Source organism: Micropterus dolomieu, linkage group LG23 (genome assembly GCF_021292245.1).
Source record: "Micropterus dolomieu isolate WLL.071019.BEF.003 ecotype Adirondacks linkage group LG23, ASM2129224v1, whole genome shotgun sequence".
NCBI classification, from domain to species: Eukaryota; Metazoa; Chordata; class Actinopteri; order Centrarchiformes; family Centrarchidae; genus Micropterus; species Micropterus dolomieu.
The window spans coordinates 29,174,224-29,193,875 of record NC_060172.1 but is presented as its reverse complement, the minus strand read 5'-3'; the positions used below and the strand labels follow the sequence as shown (position 1 = coordinate 29,193,875).

The following is a 19,652-nucleotide window of genomic DNA, read 5'->3' as shown; positions in this document are numbered from 1 at the left end:
CACTTCTATGTTAAATTTGTGTTGCTTGAAAGAGTCTTTGAAATTTGCTTTTTGTTGTAGCCTGCTATGAACAACTATTCTTTTCAATATTTAGCTTATTTATGAGCTACTGCATTTAGTTTGTGCAGCCAAGGTTTTATGTTATACCTGCAGGCGAAGTGATACATTTCTTCCTGTATGGGAGGTCTACAGTAGAGGGTTGGGCTGATATTCTGTCTTGAGAATATCCAAACTATGAGGAAAAAAAATCACAGTTAATTAATAATGAATAAATAATAGATGGAACGAAAGGCTGGGTTGAGACCTCCCTCTAGCATAGTAAATCAGTGCCTAGTCACTTTTGAGTGTCCCGCTTTGAGAAATTAAGAACAGCCAGTAAAACAGCCATCACATGAAAGACACCCCGGGGCTAAGCAGCACTGAGTAACACAACAAGATAGCCTCTTTTTCTTTTTTTCTTTTTTAGAGTTCTGGTCTTTGTCAAAAAAATCTTGATGATCCTCTCACTCTTCCTTCGTGTCTGCATTTGAACAGGAATTGTTGAAAAAGAAAAATAGAAACATCTACCAAAAGCTAAGTTTAAGCTTGTTGTGTCATAGAACAGACTTTATTTCCTGGATCAGTATTAAAGTTGTTTCAGTGATCAAACAATTCAACTAAAGTCCGTGAACATCACAAAAACAGCTCTTGAATATGAGTTTGGTATTGTTTATGAATGTAAGAGGGCTTGAGGAGAAGGACAGTAGGACTAATGATATTTCACTGTGACGTGTTTAGCTGGCACCTTGGTGAAAAGCGTGTCTAAAGTGTGTTTGTGTGCCAAGAATCACAGAGAGAGTAGAGATAACCACTTAAGTTAATAGTAATACTGCCTAAGCTTGAACAGTACAACAGCCTGTGCTATCGGGATGACTCACATCAGGCTCTTGCAGTATCGCAGTGATCATTGGCTGGCAGAGCATCAAGATGACTAAACATCTGCTTGAATCACACGTCTCCTTGTTTTGATTTAATAGTTCATTCTAGGCTACTGGACTGTACTGAATACTGATACACAGTGGGACACACCTACAGCTTACCTAATGCTTTAAAAGTATCAGACAGAATTAATTCCTCTGCAATTACTGAGCTTATTGAACCCCATGAGTCACACCTTCATGCAGGCAGATGAAGTAATTTAAACTTAATAGAGGGTAGATCAGGAAACAAAAACTGGATTAGTGTGTTCAAATTGTGATCATGAGGCCACATTAGAGGTACTGAAAAGTAAGAGTGCTTTTCATTATCTTTGTGTTTGTGCATGTACTATGTGGTAAAATCAGCACTATGAATACTTCCATAGAGGCAGGATAGGACATATATCTATTTCCTATTGTGTATTTTTGACCGTCAACATGGTTCGTAGAAGAGCAGTCAAAAACATGCTAGATTATAGATTTTGTAATGATTTAAAGATGATAATAACTTATTAATACATAAAACGATACACGTTTTTTCCAATATCATCACAATGTAAAGTCAACAGTATGATATACATTATACTGTATATGAGACTGGTGATGTGAAATAAACCAAATTAAACTAGAGGACACGACGTTGAGAAACCCTGAGCACTAACTTGATATGTCAACATATTTGTATCATTTCTGTTGAGTTAACGCCCGTTTTTCGCTCAAGTGTCTCACTCTGGTTTAATCCACCAACTCCTATGAAAAACATCTGGCTGCCTTAGCTTGTAGAATGTTTGATGCTCTTAAACAGCCTTTTCACATTGGGCCAGCAGCATTGAGCATTCAGCACTGAGACAAGACATTTTTCACACTTTTTCAATAAATAAAATAAATAATCAGCAGGTTAATTGATAATTGTAGCCCCAGACTCAAACATCCATACTTGTGAACTTAAACAATTAGCTAAAGTGGTATTAAACTGCAGAATGTATGGTTGATTCTCAATGAGAATAGCGGTATTTTATTTTATATTGTCAATATGTTAGAGTTTTAAGAGCTTTAAAGTTCTCTTTCTCTACAGGATAGAAAAGCCACAAAGTGCTGTGGATAATTGGAAAAATATGATCTGAAAAAGTTTCCTTTCCTTTATTGTTACCTTTCAGCATACAGACACGTGTTTAACATCAGCAGAACGCCCACAAGTGCTTGTTGTGAGCTGTTTAACTAAATCATTTAGTTTTGATGCACTCCCTCCCTATCCGCAGCTCTGTTATTTTACCATTATCCTGCAATGATGAGCAGGTGTGAATGGGAATGGGAGGGACATGACAGTCGGGAAGGTGATGAGTGGCCTCAAAGGTCAGGGTTGCTTTTGGTTTGGCTGTGATGTGGTTCACCAGGAGAGAGCTGCAGCGGGATGCATTTTGGCAGAGTGGCAGCTGGCCACACAGCGCAGGGACAGGCCTGTAAAAGCTGGTTCTGATTTGCAGCCCACCCACATAGCAGCGCAGCTTGAATGGACCTAACTGAGGGAACGCTGTGCTTTCCCTCAGTCTTTATTATTTCCCTGCCAGGAGTTTAATTTTATGCGGTTATTTACTACGGTCTACAGTCGAGTTCCATTGCTTTTTTCCCCTCTCTTCTCTTCCTTTCCGCCGGGTGCAGGTGTGTTCGCACTCGAGCGAGGAGATGTGGTGACTTGTCTACAAAGGCTCCGACATAAAAATGATCAGGAAACTCTGGTTGCACTTTATACAGAGTCCCTCCCTTCACATGGCAGTAAACGCCACAAACCAACCCCCTGACCCACCCACAGCTGCAGGAAAAGGTGATGAAAAGTTATTGCCACATTGTTGTTGTCACCTGCCCGCTGCTTAGTAGAACATTCCTTTCCAGTAGTCTTCAATTAGCACTAAACTTTAATGACTTGATCAGTTGGACAGAATGCAGGAAAAACCCGATACATGGTTGTTGGGGTTTTTTGTGTGCTTTAGGCTGTTCAGCAGATGAACTTGACTCGGATGACACTTAATAGGCAACTGCAGGTCCGTCAGCATTGTGGACCCTCCAGTTAACTCCAGTTGAGACAGGATTTTCGAGTCTCCTTTCATGTCATATGAGGTCACCTTCTATTGTGTCCACTGTACACACACACACACACACACACACACACCTCACACTCACACACAGTCAAAGAGACTCACAGATACCCAGGGTCCTCACGCCCTCAGGGCTTGAGGAAGGAGGCCCAGTGGAGGAAGTGTAAAGGTCTAATGTGAGGCTGCTGAGCTACTCTGGAAAGAGAATAGATCAGGTTGCGGGGCCAGCTAGGTCTTTATTTTAATGATGAGTTGATCTGTCTCTGTGAATGGGCCTTGCCTCCGTTAGCAGGGTCCTGTTTGTGTTGTAGACCCCTGGACCCGCCTGCAGGCACTAACTGCAGAATGCCACAGTGGAAATTTGAATTCCTTTGTAATATAGCAGAATGCCATTCATGAATGTATGACCCAGTCATTCATGACATTGTAATTTTCTTCCACGGTCTGACACATTTTGAACAAGGATGTATAGGAGGCATTTTAAGTTTTGATTGAACAGATGTTGCTAAGGTGCATGGAATTATTATGTACACCTCCAAGTGTGAGATATCAAGGTGATGAGATTTCTGGGGGATTTGAAGGAAGAGAAATTCTGGTATAAAATGTATGAAAAATAAAAATTTGTAATTTTAAAATTTTTAATTACATGTATTACTTTAGTTAATCCAGATACACAGCTGTCATGTGACCCATGGTTATGCATATCTGGAATAAATAATTTGTTTAACCTGCTGTTTGGTTATTACTTTGGAATTCTGCAACCTAGGACTCCAATGATCATAATTTCCTAGGCTGGTGTCCAGGACTGTTGGGTGTGCCACCATATTAGAAAATGAGTGCTAGCGTTCAAACTACCCCTAAAGACAAGACGAGGCAAGGACAGAAAGGGGAATGTTTTGATGGTGCCCAGAAGAAAGGACTCACGAGTGAAGAGAGTGACCCTATGAAAAGCTGAAATTGAAATAAATATTCTATCAGGAAATGACTTAAGGAGCTCCCTGGAACTGACCCCAGACTGGTTTAGTCATTTGCCAGAGGCTAAAAGACTGTCAGCATTGTGGAAGGCACACTTTCTGTCCGGGACATACCTTCTCTTCTCTACAGAGTACTCATTGACGATTCTAAATCTCTGTTTACAGTGAATCCTAGCCAATGATAGTAAAAAGAAAAAAAAATGCACGCAAAGCTCGAGTACAGACTGGGTTTGCCTGTGATTGAATTGAGAGGCCTTCTCTGGTGCTGCCAAGAATCTGCAGAAAAACAGCAATGTTTTGTCTGCAGGCCCAGGGAGCTTCCAGGTCAGGAGGAGGAGAGCGCAAGGCATGGCTGAGGTAGATGTACTGCTGCTGGGCTTTGGTTACCCTCCTGACCAAGGTATCTCAGTGTGGACCAGTAGTGGAGTATTGCCCACTTGTGGTATCGACTGGCCCCTAAATCGCAGACAGACTGTCCCTGCTGAAGAGATTTATCTAGCGGCCACCAGAATACACCAGCAGACCTGGCATGCCAGGCAGCACAACTACCAATTTAAAAGCTTCCCTATGATATGACAGCGCAGCGGCGATGACAGGCCACGCTCTGTTCTGGGATCCCCTACCGTACCTTTCATCCCACAGAATACAGATGGAGAACGGAAGACTGCTGAAAGGCCTTTAAAGTAGGAAGTACTGCCCCATAATGTTGCCGCTGTGGTAGAAGGACGGCTTGGGTTTTGTTGTCTGACGGAGATAGTCTGCTGCAGTACACTCAACATACTCTTCCCTTCTATAATTATGCACTAAATATATTTAAATGAGGAGTGATGTCTAACTAAATCTCATATGTCCAAAGCCATTTTGCTGTTTTGGGCCTATGGACTTAATTTATTTTTTTTCACTGGCTCCCAGAACTAGAATAGGTGAGGAGTTCATTGATCGGACTCGGGATAGTGTGTGCTAATGTCCAAAGACACTCAGACTCTTCCTACTGAGATAGCACAGTTCTGTGAAAATGAAAGCCCTCCAATGGCAGACAGCATCAGCAGCCATGGATCAACTTTACTCTGTTACTGTCTGTGTATGTACTGTATACACACTTTTACCAAGAAGGACAAGTTATATACACTATGGACACTTTAAAGCGCGTATATATGGATGTGTCGAGTGTTTCTGTGCTGCTGTTGGAGCAGCAGGCAGATGTTATCACACAACCTTCTGCATCCAGTAATTTGGACGTCAGTCACTGAAGATCAGCTCTGTTATTTACAGCAATAGGTCTGACTACTGGAGGATCCTCAAATCCTGCATTTAATGAAATCAACTATGCATGGAGCGAAGGGTTGTAACTGTACATATACTTACACCTGTCCTAAACCGCTTGGCATTGGACATTCGGTTTGGTACTGTACGTAACTTGTTTTGTTTATAGTAATAACAGTCTAATAATGCCTAATTACAGTTTACAGTTTAATGAAGGGGAAACACATGTTTCACACAACACAGCATGTTGATTTGTGACTGTTAGCTAAACATGGTGCATTAGTCAGGTTAGCCTGTTAAGCTACAGTAGAGTCATCTTTATGGCAAACGGATACCAGTTTAGAGAGTAAATTAGAGAAGAACAGTAAAAGCGTAACCTCTGGGTATTGTTCCAGGAAAAAAAACAAGAAGAAAAAACATCATTCAAAGTCACATCAATGCAAATTACTAAATATCTAGCCTTGCTCAACAGTCGTACATGTCATGTCGTACAGATCAGTTCACTCCTTTTATCGTGACATACTCCCCGCTGCCTAGTTTTTCAGATGCTAACACATTAGCTATCATTTAACTTTGTTAAATCAGATTCAAATTCTAATTGAAAGCGCTGTGAGAACACATCTCACTTTCTCAGTAGAACCATTTAAAGAAATCCCCAATGAAAATAATAAATAAATGTTTTTCAAAATAAAGGAAATTTTTTGTTTGTTCTTCCTGTTGTACAGAAAGCCAACCAAACCACGATGCCCAAACCACAATATGTATTGAACCTTTAATTATGCATATCTTTACACCCCCTAGTTGAGAGTGGTTTTGATGCACCACTTGTTCATTTGCACGGTCTCTCTCTCTCACAGACACACACACTGGCTGTAAGAGAGAGTGGCGTTCCAAAGGGCAGCAGTGTTTACCTGCCCACTTGAGTGGATTCCTCAGCTGGCTGGCTCAGACGCTGAGGTAGAGGCTCCGGTGCCTGCGTGTCTACTGTCTACACCGGGGACATTCTTAGCCTGATATCAGTGCCGCACGCTTAACAAAGATGTTGAAAGGCCATATTGAAGCAGGACTAGGAGTGGAGGGGAAGGGAAGGGGGCAGAAAAGGGAGGGAGGGAGTTTGAGAAGATAGATGGCACATAAAAATTCGCCATCGTCAGCGTGGACCGGAAGCCTTGAAGTGTTGTGCATGCAGAGGGAAGAGCAGGTGTGTGCTTCTGTACATGTTTGTGTGTGTGGACGTGCTGCATGTGACTGTGCAGGCATGTGCGTGGGTGCATATGTGTGCTCATGTGTTCAAGTGAGTGCATCTGTGTTTGAGTAATAAATAGAGTGTAAGTTCCGGCCTGGCGGACACTGAGCTGGGCCGAAGATACACACATACTGTACATGCTGTGTTTCAGAGGTTGCATTCACGTCAGCGCCCAAACAAAGCAGAACTTACTGGTCACTAGTTAAAATCTTTCTTGGTTAATCCCACAGCAGTAGGTCACGTAGGTGTGTGTGTGTGTGTCTGTGTGTGTGTGTGTGAGATAGGGCAATGAAGCGACTTCAAAGAGGCATGGCAGCATTCTCTCAGCCCAGCCTGTTTACACTGCTCAGTGCAGTCTGCATTCCTCTGTCTCATTTTTCCATGGCGTTCCATGAGGAGCTCCCTGCTCCTGGCTGCGTGCCCACGCCTCAGCGACGTTTACCCCAACACCCCCCTCCGTCCACCCCCCTACCCATATAGTGCATACATTCTTCTGAACACACAACTGTACACTCCATTTGGCTGTTGAAACAAGACAGGGCCCAGCTGGGACAGGAGCTTGCAGCACCCACCAGCAGGGCACCTTCAGAAAAAAGGAGGAGGTGGAGGAGGGGGGGGGGGGGGAATCACATGCACCGTTGCACCGCAGGAGGGCAGGAGATTCACCCTTGCTCCCCTCCCTTGTTCCTTCTCTTCCCCTCCACTGACGAGCTCAGGTGGATATCCAGACGCAGAAATGTCAGTCTGCGTTTCACCGACGGCGGAGAGAAACATCTGCGCTAGTTTGTCTTGAAAAGCTCTCAGCACATTCCCTGACCATAAATCAGGCTGCTTCAACGCCTGCCTCGGAGCCAAAGTGAAATATAGCAGCAAAAAAGAAAACAATTATGCTGCCAATTACAAGGTGTGTTGCAAGCAGTCGTCGGCCACATCAGAGAAGTTCTCTGCTGATGTTTTCATGACTATTTACTGGTGGGGTTGCTAAGGATGCAGCGTGTGAGTGTGCCTGCCCCGGCAATATGGTCACATAAACATTTGCACTTCTTCATTCACTTGTATTTAGTTGTTCCTTGCCTTTATGACTACATTTCTCCGACATCGGCCACAGGTGATTATGGGATTCCCTGTCGGGTGGAGTGGAGGGATGGTGGCAGACAGTGACATCTGTGGAAAAATATGTCACTGTTTTTCTTTTTTTCCCTTTCCACGGGATCCTGCCCTGGATTGAATTAGAGATCTTCCATGACTGAATAGTAGGTAATGACAACTGCACAGTAAAAACGCTCATCTCAAGAGTGCTTCAGTGTTTTTACATCGGGGAGACCTTTCTAAGAAGTATTATTCTACACTCTCCGGTGTTTTACAGCAGATTTCCTCTTTCCAGGAAAATAAGATTTGACTTGTTAGTATGGAAAGGTTTTGGTGTATACGTGTACAGATGTTAAAAGAATCATCCCTGAGAAACGAGGAAATCAGTGGGTTAAGTCATTCTTGTATGTCATTTGTTTTGAGCAGGTGGGAGGATGGGGATACCTCGGAGGGTCTTTCAGGAAAATGATTTATGATGTAAGACCTAATCCTGGCAAACGCGGCTTTACATTTCTCAGCAACTGTTCATAGTTAATACACATTTGAATGGTTCAGAAGCCAGCAGGTGAACCCCACCTGCCGCCAACTCTTAGAGAAAATAGTATAATGTATCATTCAGTGTTTGATATTTCAGTCACAATCATTACACATAATGTGCCTGCTTATACATCTGTTTAAAAAGCAGTACTTTAAAATAACAGTTATTCAACATGTTTTGATGAATAAGCATTGCTAGCATAAAAAGAGTCACCAACCCTTTAAGAACGTGAAAATATGATGAAAAATGGGGGAAAGTTGGTGGCATACTTCAAATAGATCTTCGTTTAAAATGAGGAGTTAAACTTCCACATCATGGGTTTCAGGCTGCTCCTGCCCTCACACAGGGCTTTGTGAACAAAGGAAAGCACAGTGGCTGCATATGTTTCTGTACAGTGGCGTTGAGTTTCAGCCCACAAGTTGCGTTTAGGGTTTTAAGCTTTATGAGGTTGACTGGAAGAACAGTTGGAAAGTGGAAGAGGGGAGAGAGAAAAATGGCTCCTTCTCCTAAGCCATAATAAAGTTTGACCCCTCTTTAAGCACAGCATATTGCTGCAAAAGAGACATGTTGGTGGGTGGGTTTGGGGGGGGGGCATGGGATTGCATTTCCAAATGAAAAAGGGATGTTAAAAACACCCCCAGCAGCCTACTGTTTTTTAATTTTATGTGCAAGTGTTTAAAGGCGGCACCTGTCTCTTGTAAAAAAGAACCACACTACAACACTCCTCTGCTGTCGCCGTCCTTACTTTCTGTGTAGAGTGTGACTTTATCTGTGTTATCCAATAGTTTCTCTAATTTTGGCTCTAGGGATGGCAATGTTGGTAGGTTGTTCCACCACTTTGCTCTAGATTGAAATATCTCAACAACTATTGGATGGCTTGGTACATCCGTGGCTCCCAGACCGTGGATCCTAATGACTTTTCAGAGGATCCTCAAAGGTTCACATCTGTGTTTTAAATTACTTTGTGTCTCTTTCTCCTCAATTTGTCACCCATGTGATATGATTAAATTATAATGTCTTTGTTGCTATTAGCTATCCAGTTAACTAGCAAGGCTAACAACCAGGTATAAACAAACAACAACAAGCAGCACAGTAAACACAGGAGGTGTTGGATGGCCTTTTGGCTTTTTAAGAGTCTACAAAATTGGCACTGTGATTCAGAGTGTGACATAGATACAATTACAAAAAAAAACATAGCAGTCATAAGCCCAAAAATACCCAACTAAAGTGACTTTGACTATTGGTGACTTCGACTTCAATAAAAAGCTAATCTTTTAACCTAATTATTTTACATATTTACTTTTAACAGGCAAGTCCTCCCATGTCTTTGCCTCGTAATTTGGAGCTCCCTTCTGTGAACACCCGTCTTCATTCTCCCAGCTAATCTCGTTCCACATATCTGACCTTAAATTCCCAACCTTAAATGATTGACACGTTGAAAAGTGTGGGTTTTCTCTCTGACTGAGGTTGTGGAACCTGAGAGAGCCAGGGACAGGCCGAAAGGAAGCCTGGAGGACGTGTGGATGTGGCCCCCGTGTCTACAGGGAAGAAGGATCACTGCAATACCAACAAACTGCTGGGTTAACAAGCCACTTGCTTGTTATGACAGGGAAGTGCTGTATTTATGTTTAACTCAGAGCTTTGAAATGTATAGTATAGTGCTGGCCTGAGGCTGATGGAGTAGCCCAAGTTGTTGGTAGTGGTTATGTTTCAGTGTGTATGTATGCAAGCGTGTGCGTTTGTGTAGGACCGCAGAACCTGCAGGTAGAGTGGAAAGGAAACAGGGCTCCATCTTTAAGCTGTTTCCATGGTGATCCCAGTGCAACTAACATTTTACCTGTTGCATGCTTGTCGCCAGACACAGAGCGAGCAGGGTGGTGGTGGAGGGGTCAGCTTTATTCTAGTAGCTATAATAATAATAACTGCTAAAAAGTTCCATCTAAAAAGCCATCTTTTGCAGGAGGTGACTTGTTTGCCTGCACCAATCACCCACTTCCACATGAAATAAGGCAACATTACAGAACAGTCATTCACATTTCCATTACTATAGATAGTACTTTTATTGTTTTTTAACACATAAATTAATGAATTATGAAAATATCATCTTTTGAAGCTCTTGGGAGGTCACATGTTGCGTTTGTTATGATACTTTTATTTATCTATTGATGTGTAAGATGCCAGCAAGTTTTGAGAACATAGCTGTCTGTGAATCCATTTTATTATTATTTTTTGGTTTGTATTTATTATACAGAAATCTACATCCATCTATTATAGATCTCTCTGGGACGGTATATTATTGCTACTGTAGAGAGTGTTGTATTTTAAACTTAAGCTCTATCTAAATGTGAATGAATGTTCTGTAATGTTGACTTACTTCATGTGCAAGTGGGTGAAGGGGGATGCCTGCTTATAAATGTATTTTTGCAAGTTAGACAGCGTGCGTGATTTTCTTCGCAAATTTGTTGAGTAACCTTTGTTATAAGGTAAATTTGGAATCGATGCGTGCTCATCTGTGACCTGGATTTGAAAATCCAGGTCAGTTGTGCTTGTAGGGTGTGTCCGTCTGAGTGTCCATTCATCTTTTGCATCTAAAACCAAATCTTGTTTCACTTTGTCGGCTACTAGTGTTTCTTGAATACTGAGCACAGTTGCTTATAGCCGCTATAACCGAAGAATATAACTTTAAGAGTTAAGTTAAGAAGCTATCTTAAGTACGTGCATTGGAGACACATTTAGATATAGCTGTCTTCACATATGGCATTTGAACTCACCTCACTGAGCTCTAAAGTGAGTAATTTTAATGACTTTCACCATCCTAGGTGAACTTTTGTGCTGCATGTGATGATGAAACCTGTGTGCATCTACTAGAAACAAGGTATGTAGCTAGTGAGAAAGGCAAGGGAAAAGATGGATTTGAGGACATGCAAGTTTAAATATATTACACCATGGTCTCTTTCAGTATGTTGTAGCATTACAAAAACCATTTATTCCCTCATCCGGCATTCCATGGGCACAAGTACTCACCTTTGTTTAATGACAACATTCAAGCACACTCCTCAGCTTCCTTTCTTCAAGACCAACTCCTCTTCCCTTTCCAGTGTCTTTCTTCTCTCTTGTCTAATCCCTTTTTATAGAACAGACAGACAGTCTGACGGGCCTGGAGTTGGGGGGAAGCACTCCTACTTAAAGAAAGCGCCCGGGCAAATTTGGGGCTGGTGGTAATTATTTGGGCCTCATTATGGGATCACGTTTCCCCAAGTCATTCTCTGTGGTAACCGTTACTGGATATGGGGCTGACACTGTCAATAAAGCGGGGGGAAAGATGACACGCCTTTTGTTTTGACAGGACCAAAGCAGTAATGCCTCCTGTTCGTTTGCATTTGCAAAGAGAGAAGAGGCAAGGGCCTCAGAGCCTACTTTTCCAGATGCTCTGACAGAGTAAGACCCTCTGCCCTGCTCCCCTGGCACCGTGCAAACCCGGCGTCACTCTCATATCAGCCTTTCGTGTAAATCTACTTAGTGTAGGGTCATGAGATACAAGGCTGTTTGATTGAGGAGTGTGTATCTGTGTCATCTATGGCGCTGAGAGCTGGACCACAGTTTGTCTGCAGAAGCCAGAGCTGCTTGATTGTTGGTCCAAGGACGGATATGACATTTGAGAAAAGGCTCAGTGCCTTGGCTTTTAGCACCCCCCTGAAGTAACCGCTGAGATTTAGGCACACACTCCTGCACCCAGAGCTGAGTTACTCACTCTCACTCACTCTCACCAGTAGATCAGCAGACACACATTCACACACACATATGTTCACATGCAAGCACTTGCTCAGGTGCCTCTAGCAACAATACATAGCTGTGCTCTCATTCATTAACCCATGCTCGTACACAGGGATCCGCGGTAAGTATTGCCCAGTAACCCGGAGAACCACATTCAGATCACTTTCGACTTCTAAAGCTTTGATTTACACCTTCAGAGGCAGATGGTAGAACCTGGATAAAACTATTTCAGGTCCATCAATCAGACATTTAGTGTGCAATACTGACTTTTAATTCTAATAACACCGGATAATTATTATGCAAATACAATACTGAATGTTACTTTGACCAGATACATAAAATATGGGAGGCATTCTGTGAACCTTGGCAACCAAAATCTGAAGTCTTGTTGCCAGCCAGATCTCAATTTCTAAACTTAATGCTGGGCCCTTTGCCCCTGTATGCTTGTATGCAAGTGTGCGTGTGTGTGTGTGTCCCTGCATTTGGCAGGGTTGATTCTTCCCTGATATGCACTAACCTGGCAGGATTTCCAGGCCTCAGGGCAGGGCTCCATTGAAGAAGCCTTTTGCCTTCCTCGCTCTCAGTCTTGATTTAGGCTGTATGATAGAATCATTTACTCATAGGGTTTTTTTTCATCTCGTGCTAAACCAATCTGCTTCAATTTAGTAATTTTACATGTAGCATTTCATCCAGTAGCTCTTGAGGAGCCCCATGACCTGAGCAGCTGGTAATTGAGTGGTGGAGCTTGGTGAGAGGTGCAGGCTCATTTTGCTTCCCCCGTCTAACACACACTGACATAACTGCCGCCTGGGCCCGGTTCCCTGCTGGCAGCAGATGAACTAGAAAGCTCTCTTGCTGATTATTGGCAGATGAAAAAAGAAGATCCGCAGGGCTAAGCGAGGGGAAAAAAATATTATTGACTTCTCACCGCAGCTACTATTTATTCTCCCCTTTTTCTGTCCATGTATTTGTTTTTGAGGCTGTTAGATTCCTGCCTCGGAATATTTTTGGGGTAGTCTTTGATTGAGCTGGAAAGGAATGCCTTTAATCGTGGCTACAAAGGAACCGAGGGACATGTCCCCGTCAGTTTTGCAACAGATCTAGACAGATGAGGAGGAGGAGGCGGAACGGAGGAGTGAGCATTGTTAACAGTCTGTGGGGAACTGTTTGCGTGCCCTGTGGTTTCTAGTCCCTGTGAAATGGAGACTCACTGATTTGGTTTCCCAGGCCCCTTCTTCTCAGGGCCATACAAAAACCAAATGAAGACGTTTCAGTCTGTCCTGGTAGCCATTTATAGTCTAGCGGCAGCATGTTTCTAAGTGGTAGATGGCACCAATGGTGGCACATGGAGAGTGTTCGCAGCCATCTGATTTTAAGTGGTGTGGGTATAGCTAAAATAGAAGATAATGCTTAGTCTTGTCAACGGCGCAATAGACACTGTGACCATCGAGGTGGTTGCCCTCAGAGCTTCCAAGAGCCAGAGGAAACTAAAACCAGCCGCTCCTTCTGAGCCCGTTTGGCTCAGCTTTGGGATTATTATCTGCTTTATTAGGTATGATTGCACAACCCCATGCATCAACATGTTTCATACAGCAAGATCCAAACATGACCAAGTAACCCTAAAGATTCAAAAAAGCCTTTCACAGTAAAACCTGATTCTTCTTACCGAATGTAGCTGTTTTTCAACTCTGCGATTTCCCACAAACCTATAGCAAAAAAGAGCGGAGGTCATGGCGTCAGTGAAGTAGTGTCATTAAAGGATTTTCTTTTATTTTCTTTCTTTTTCTTTGTTAAGGGCCAAGTTCAACTGTAGGCCTCTAATTTGGGCCTAGTAAATGTGGACTGGTAGAGGCAGCTGGCAGTGCAGCATGCAGGCCGGGCCCAGGGGTTCATGCTGTCTTGCTGCTTGCCTGAATGGCGACTGCCATTCTGGGTCTGAAAACATTATGCAGGGCAGAATAAGTCAAGATTGTTAATTTTCTCATTCGCCTTCAACTCTAACTAGAGAGAGGAGTTTCGGAATTTTTTTCCAGGGTGAGGGAGTCACCCTGTCTTTAATACTCAATAGCGGCGGTTCCCGACCTTCTTTTGTCAGATGAAGTGCCCCGTACCTGGTACCACCCGTCATGTTCCAAACATGTTCATTTGAATTGATTTAAAACTGGATGTTACAGTATTTAACACTATCGATCGTGTAAAAATGGAAAGTGTAAATGAATAAAAACTCAACTAGTTTCATCATTAGTGTTGCTGTTACTTGTGCCATAGTAGATATATTAATTATTTGTGGTGTGAATCCACTGCACTGTACTGTCACTGTACACGAGGTGTTTCCCTCTTACCTACTGTACATTATCTTTTACCCATGTACCCCTCCCTGAGTGTCCCCCCAAGTCTGCTTCTTTCTCCTCTCCTCACTCTCTCCTTCTGACGGACATGCACCAGCCCTTTGCAGTCCATTACGTCAATTCCCCTGGATCAGGGTGCCAGCTGTTGATGTCACCCTTGGGTCTTTTTAATTTAGGGATTTCCGCTGGGTGAGATGAGGGGGAGCCCCATGACCTCAGCCCACAGCCACATGAAGAGGCCCACCGGGGCAGAACCAGGCCGGGATGTGTCTATACAGGGCAGGGCTGAACAGGGTGGGACTGCTCCGCCGGGGTGTGGATGAGCGTAGGGACTGGGCGATGCAGGGTGTTCTGTGAGCTGTAACAAGGGCTGATCCAGCAGCCCTGCGTTGGTGCCCTCTTTGCTGTCATGTGAGCAAATTAGGGATACGTGGGGGTGTTTTAGGAGCGGTTTGCTCCCTCCTGGATTGCCGTGCAAGTCCTTGTACCCGTGACAGCATGTCTGTGACTTGCAAACACTGCTGCGATCCCTTGAGCTCTTAAATGCAGCCTTTCAGCAGCTACGAATTTCCTCCCTTTCAGAGGGGATCAAATGTTCCTACCGAAGAATATCTCCCGTTGTTTCAGTCCTCAAGGCTTTGAGTGGGAGTGAACCTCGCCATCCATGTAATTGATTTTGTAGGGTGCCAAAGTTTTTCCTCTTGATATCAACTGGGTACGGTTTAGAAAGGAAACTCCTTAATTTAACACATAAAAGCTTCCATCAAGAGCAACTGTCTTTCTCTAATGGTGTGAAAACCAGTTTTAGTGCATCTGTCTAGATTGTCTTTTAAAAGCTTATTTTTTCCCTCTTGTTTTCAGTCCAATCTTGATATCCATGAGGTCACGTAGTGTAGGTTACATGTTGTGTTTTTGGACAAATCTATGGAATAAACTGTATTTACAAAAGTGTTGAACAAACAGATACCAGTATTAGCTGCCTAGTGAAAGCCGTAGTTTTTTCCCCTGCCTTCACCTCCCATCAGGAAGATAAATATCTTTATTCTTTACTACAATTATTGTTTTAAAAATGATCTTTTGATCTACACCAATCATAAAGCTGAACCTAAGAAAGAAATGTAAAGCCTCTGTAACAGTACAGACAAGAAGTGCCCACCAAAGTGTAATATGTCAAATATTTCTGTTGATTGTGAGATTTTTAATGGACATATGTCTAGATGTATGTGCAATTAATATTTCCACAGTACAGTGATGTTTCACACCTGGTTGAACTTGTGCTGGTTCTTTTTGCTCTGGAGCTGGCCATCTATGACCATTAGTGTGGTCAGCTGATTTAGTTTGCAATCATATGAAAAGAGGGGAAAAGGGAAGTTTTGTGTTGTCATAATGTTTTGTAGATGTTATTGTTGTCATTATGGATTTTTTTTCAGCATTTTTCCAATTCACATTTTCAAGTGACACATCAGTTTGACTTTAGGCTTTTACGGTACGATATGATATGACATATTTTATTGTCCCCATGAAATTCGTTCTGGGCTCAGTGATGCTGCATACATTAAAAAAATATAAAGACACCTAAAACTCCAGTGCAGTGAACATTGCAATACACACACTATATATATTCAATCTCCCAACCAGTAAAAATATCCCACCAGAAATACGCATTGTTTTTAAATTTCAGATTTTTATACCTGTTAACTTTCCTAATTCCCTTTCCTTGTATGAGATGATAACCTCTTTCTCTCTGTGTGTGATTTTTTTGCAGTATCACCCCCTGTCTCTGTGCAACACAAGCGAGGATGAGCGACAAGAGAGTGATTTTATCACCATTGTCAAACTGGAGCACAGGGTACCCCGCTGTCTGCCGCTTCTCGATAAGGTACAGATCTCACACACACACACACACACACACACACACACACACACACACACACACACACGTTGAATATGCTTCATGCATTTTTCCTAGTTGAACCTTCTGAGAAACTCCCCTCTCTGTGACCCCTTCCCCTCTCTGACATTGCAGCAGACAGATAAACCATTTTGCCATCTTGTCTTCTCTCCAGTACCTCTTCCTCTCTTGGATTTAGACTTTAAAGAGAATATGTTTTTAGAGGGAATAATTTGGCAGGAGCTTAATGTTTTGTTCAGGACGGTGATCATTCACAGTGAGGGCTCGGACAGGAGGGGGTGGGCTTAGCTCAGCGCTGCTATGTAGCAAGTGGCAGTGAGCCCTGGCTTTGGATGTAAGGCTTTCAAGCTCCAGCTGTCACTGGTCCGATCCCAGCCAGCCAGAACCAGACACTCCGTGTTCTCCATTTCTGCTTCCCTCTAATATGAACGCAGCCAGAGCTCCATAGATTCCACCCACAATGGTTTAGATGTATGTGCAATGGAGTTGACCTAAATCTCCCTTGTGTTTAAGTATTCTACCATACACACTGGCTGGCATATCCTAACTTTAAAGTAGTGTGATTTAAAACTGTTGCTATTTTTTCCTTGTTTTTCAAGTGGTGACAAATTAGCAGGCAGGAGTATAGTTAGGCGACTGCCTCTTTTTAGCCTGTGTTTTCTTTTCCCCTAATTTAAAGCCATGTTTAGGAGCTGCCCGCCGTGGCGACGATGTAGAGACATTCCCACACTTCCCCGCTCCTTTCTTCCTCCTCCTGTTGCTCCTTCAGTGGGAACCAAACCAAGCGGGCCAAAGGGGGGAAGAGGGGTGTCACTCAAGGCTGACTCCAGAAAACAGTTTTGATTAAAGCCTTAATGGCAACACTATGTTGTCCCATAAACAAAACACGGGCGCTCCCTCATGCAAAAGTACCCTTGAACAAAAGGCTGTTGCTTCCGAGTGCTTTCCCCCTCTCTGCAGATCGCCTTTGAAATCAGGAGAAGTGAAGGAGGGAGGGGTCTTTCTTGTTGTTTTGGTCATCTGGAAAGTATGTGTTGCAATAAACTCCACTCCAGCCACCTGCATCCTTGCTTCCTTAGTGAGATTCAAAGCTTTTGGTCGTGGTGGATTTATTGGGGATTCATCATGCAGCTGTTGAGGAGTTTGCTCTCGGCCTTTTGAAGAGGATGAATAAGAAGGTTTGGGATGTGTGGTGCTGGGTCAGCCGTGGTCTCTGAATGGGACTTGTTTACAGTTTAGTCTGACTGTAACCCGTCCCAGTGATCTATAGATACTCCAACGGCCACAGAGGGTTCGTGTTGCACCACACACACTCAGAATAGACTGCAAACCAAACAAAGTGAAGCTCAAAACCTTGAAGGATAAAGTTTCATTGTTGTACTTTGTTTTTATTTTGGTTTTCAGAGGCTCCTATCCTCAGCGACATCATGAACAAGGGAGATTCCTTTACTGATTTGCAGTGATTTGTACTGTCTCTATACTGTGTCTCCATAATGCTCTTAATTTTAAATGGATCCCATAGTAGCTCATAACAGATTAGAAATGTAATCTTCTAGGATGTCTATACTGCACTTTACACTACATTACATACATTATTTTGACACTGCAGCACATCTTCAGATTAAGGAAAATATCAGACACGCCATATACTTTCTCCAGATACCCTTAATAAGAGGTCGCCCTCTCCTGGTACATTCTACACTACTGTCCACCTCTCACCCACATCCACATGTCTGTATGAAATAAGCAATATATATTTAGATATAAGATCTATATATATATATATATATATATATATATATATATATATATATATATATATATATATATATATATATATATATATATATATATATATATATATATGTGTGTGTGTGTGTGTGTATTATAATAACAATATATTCCATTTATTTTAAAGGAAAACTGTGTTTTTTCCTGATTATGTTGAAAAAATTGTGCATTATATCTAAATGAACACATTAAATACACACATAAAATTCTTTAGTAGTAGTTTTTTTTCATGCAGCTCATCAAGGTTGGTGTTTTCCCCCCAAACCTAAATTGTTAAAACCTTTTCAGAGCAACAATTCTGAAACACCACAGTGATGGTGCTCAAGTTTTTGTCACATGGCTTCTTGTTTTCATACAATTTTACAAAGAAAAGTTAACTAGAACAATCTAAAATCAGAAGTATTCAAACATTATCCAAATATAGACTTTGTACACTTATTTCCTACCGATCTCTGTCTCAGATACAGCTCACTCAATGCAATTGCGTGAATCAAAACCCCCCACCGCTCCAGTGGTTTTGCATCATTACACAACAGAAACAGAGGCCACGGGCTTTCTCTGCCAGCATGTTGTCCTAGAAGTGATCTGTCTGCTTTCCACTAGCCAGCTTGGCGTTTCTGTTTACACTAAAGCCCTGGAAAGGTTCTCAAGCTAAGTCACAGAGCAACACATGACTCAACGAGAAAAAGGCATCGCAGCAGTGCCAGGAGGGCTACTCTAAACTCCACGAGGCCTACTTTGTTCTGAAGAAATGCTGTAAGCCGTGATTTTTGAGACACTGAGCTGACTTTCTCCCACTCAGACTGTAGCCCTGTGAAACTCCATCAGTAAGAATCCACGGGTTTGTGAAAACAGCTCTTACACTGATTGAGTATTTGGCCCATGCCTGAACTTGTTGACTCTCATAGAAGGCTTTGCTTATTGATTCTGCTCTTCTCGGATGAAAAGGGTTTTGGCCTGATTGTGCAGTAATCCTGTTTTCTTTAACTAGGTTTTCGTGTGTGTGCGTGTGCTGTGCGTGTGTGTGTGTACTGCACGTATACTTCGCCTGAGTGAACAAATTAATTTAATGACATGTGCACAATGAATATGGATGACGAGGAGTGGATAAGATGAACTGGAGGTGAATGGGGTGGAGGAGTTTCGCAGCGATTGAGCACTGAAATGACAGCTGACAGCAGCAGAGAGGAGAACAGATTTAAAGTTTGACAGCAACTACATAATTGGCTGATGGAGATCGTAGCAAAATCTGGCTGGTTTAACAAAAGGGTGAACGCACATAGTCAGTAGATTAAAGGAGCGGGCAGAGAGAGTGAGTGAATATGACAGAGAAAGATAGATGAGAATGAATGAAGCATAAAGATGAACTAACGCTGAGCTTGGGGGTGTGTTATTGGGTCACATCACTTCAGTGTCCCTTCCCAATTGTATATCAAGCCATTAGAAAGTCAGACAATTTGCGAGGAGGCAGGTTCGGAGATGCAAAGACATAAGTCACAGTTATCAAGAGGCAAAAGACATTGATGGTGTATGTCTTCTATCCATAATGTCATTACAGTATAAACAGTAAAACTGAATATAGTTGGTTAGTGTTATTACTGTAAAACATTGTGGTTTGTCACATTCATCTAATACTATAGGTGTTATGGTGTTTCTCAAAATTAAGAC

General features: G+C 42.5%; 1 protein-coding gene across 2 annotated transcripts in view; it reads left to right on the top strand.

The window, feature by feature from the left end:
- Positions 1-19,652, top strand: part of LOC123963822 (E3 ubiquitin-protein ligase RNF43) — an 87,975-nt gene that overhangs the window by 42,487 nt on the left and 25,836 nt on the right. For both annotated transcript variants that reach the window (XM_046040884.1, XM_046040885.1), the window contains one exon: positions 16,047-16,160. In XM_046040884.1, coding sequence (XP_045896840.1) covers positions 16,047-16,160 — 114 coding nt within the window. The remainder of the gene's footprint in view (positions 1-16,046; positions 16,161-19,652) is intronic.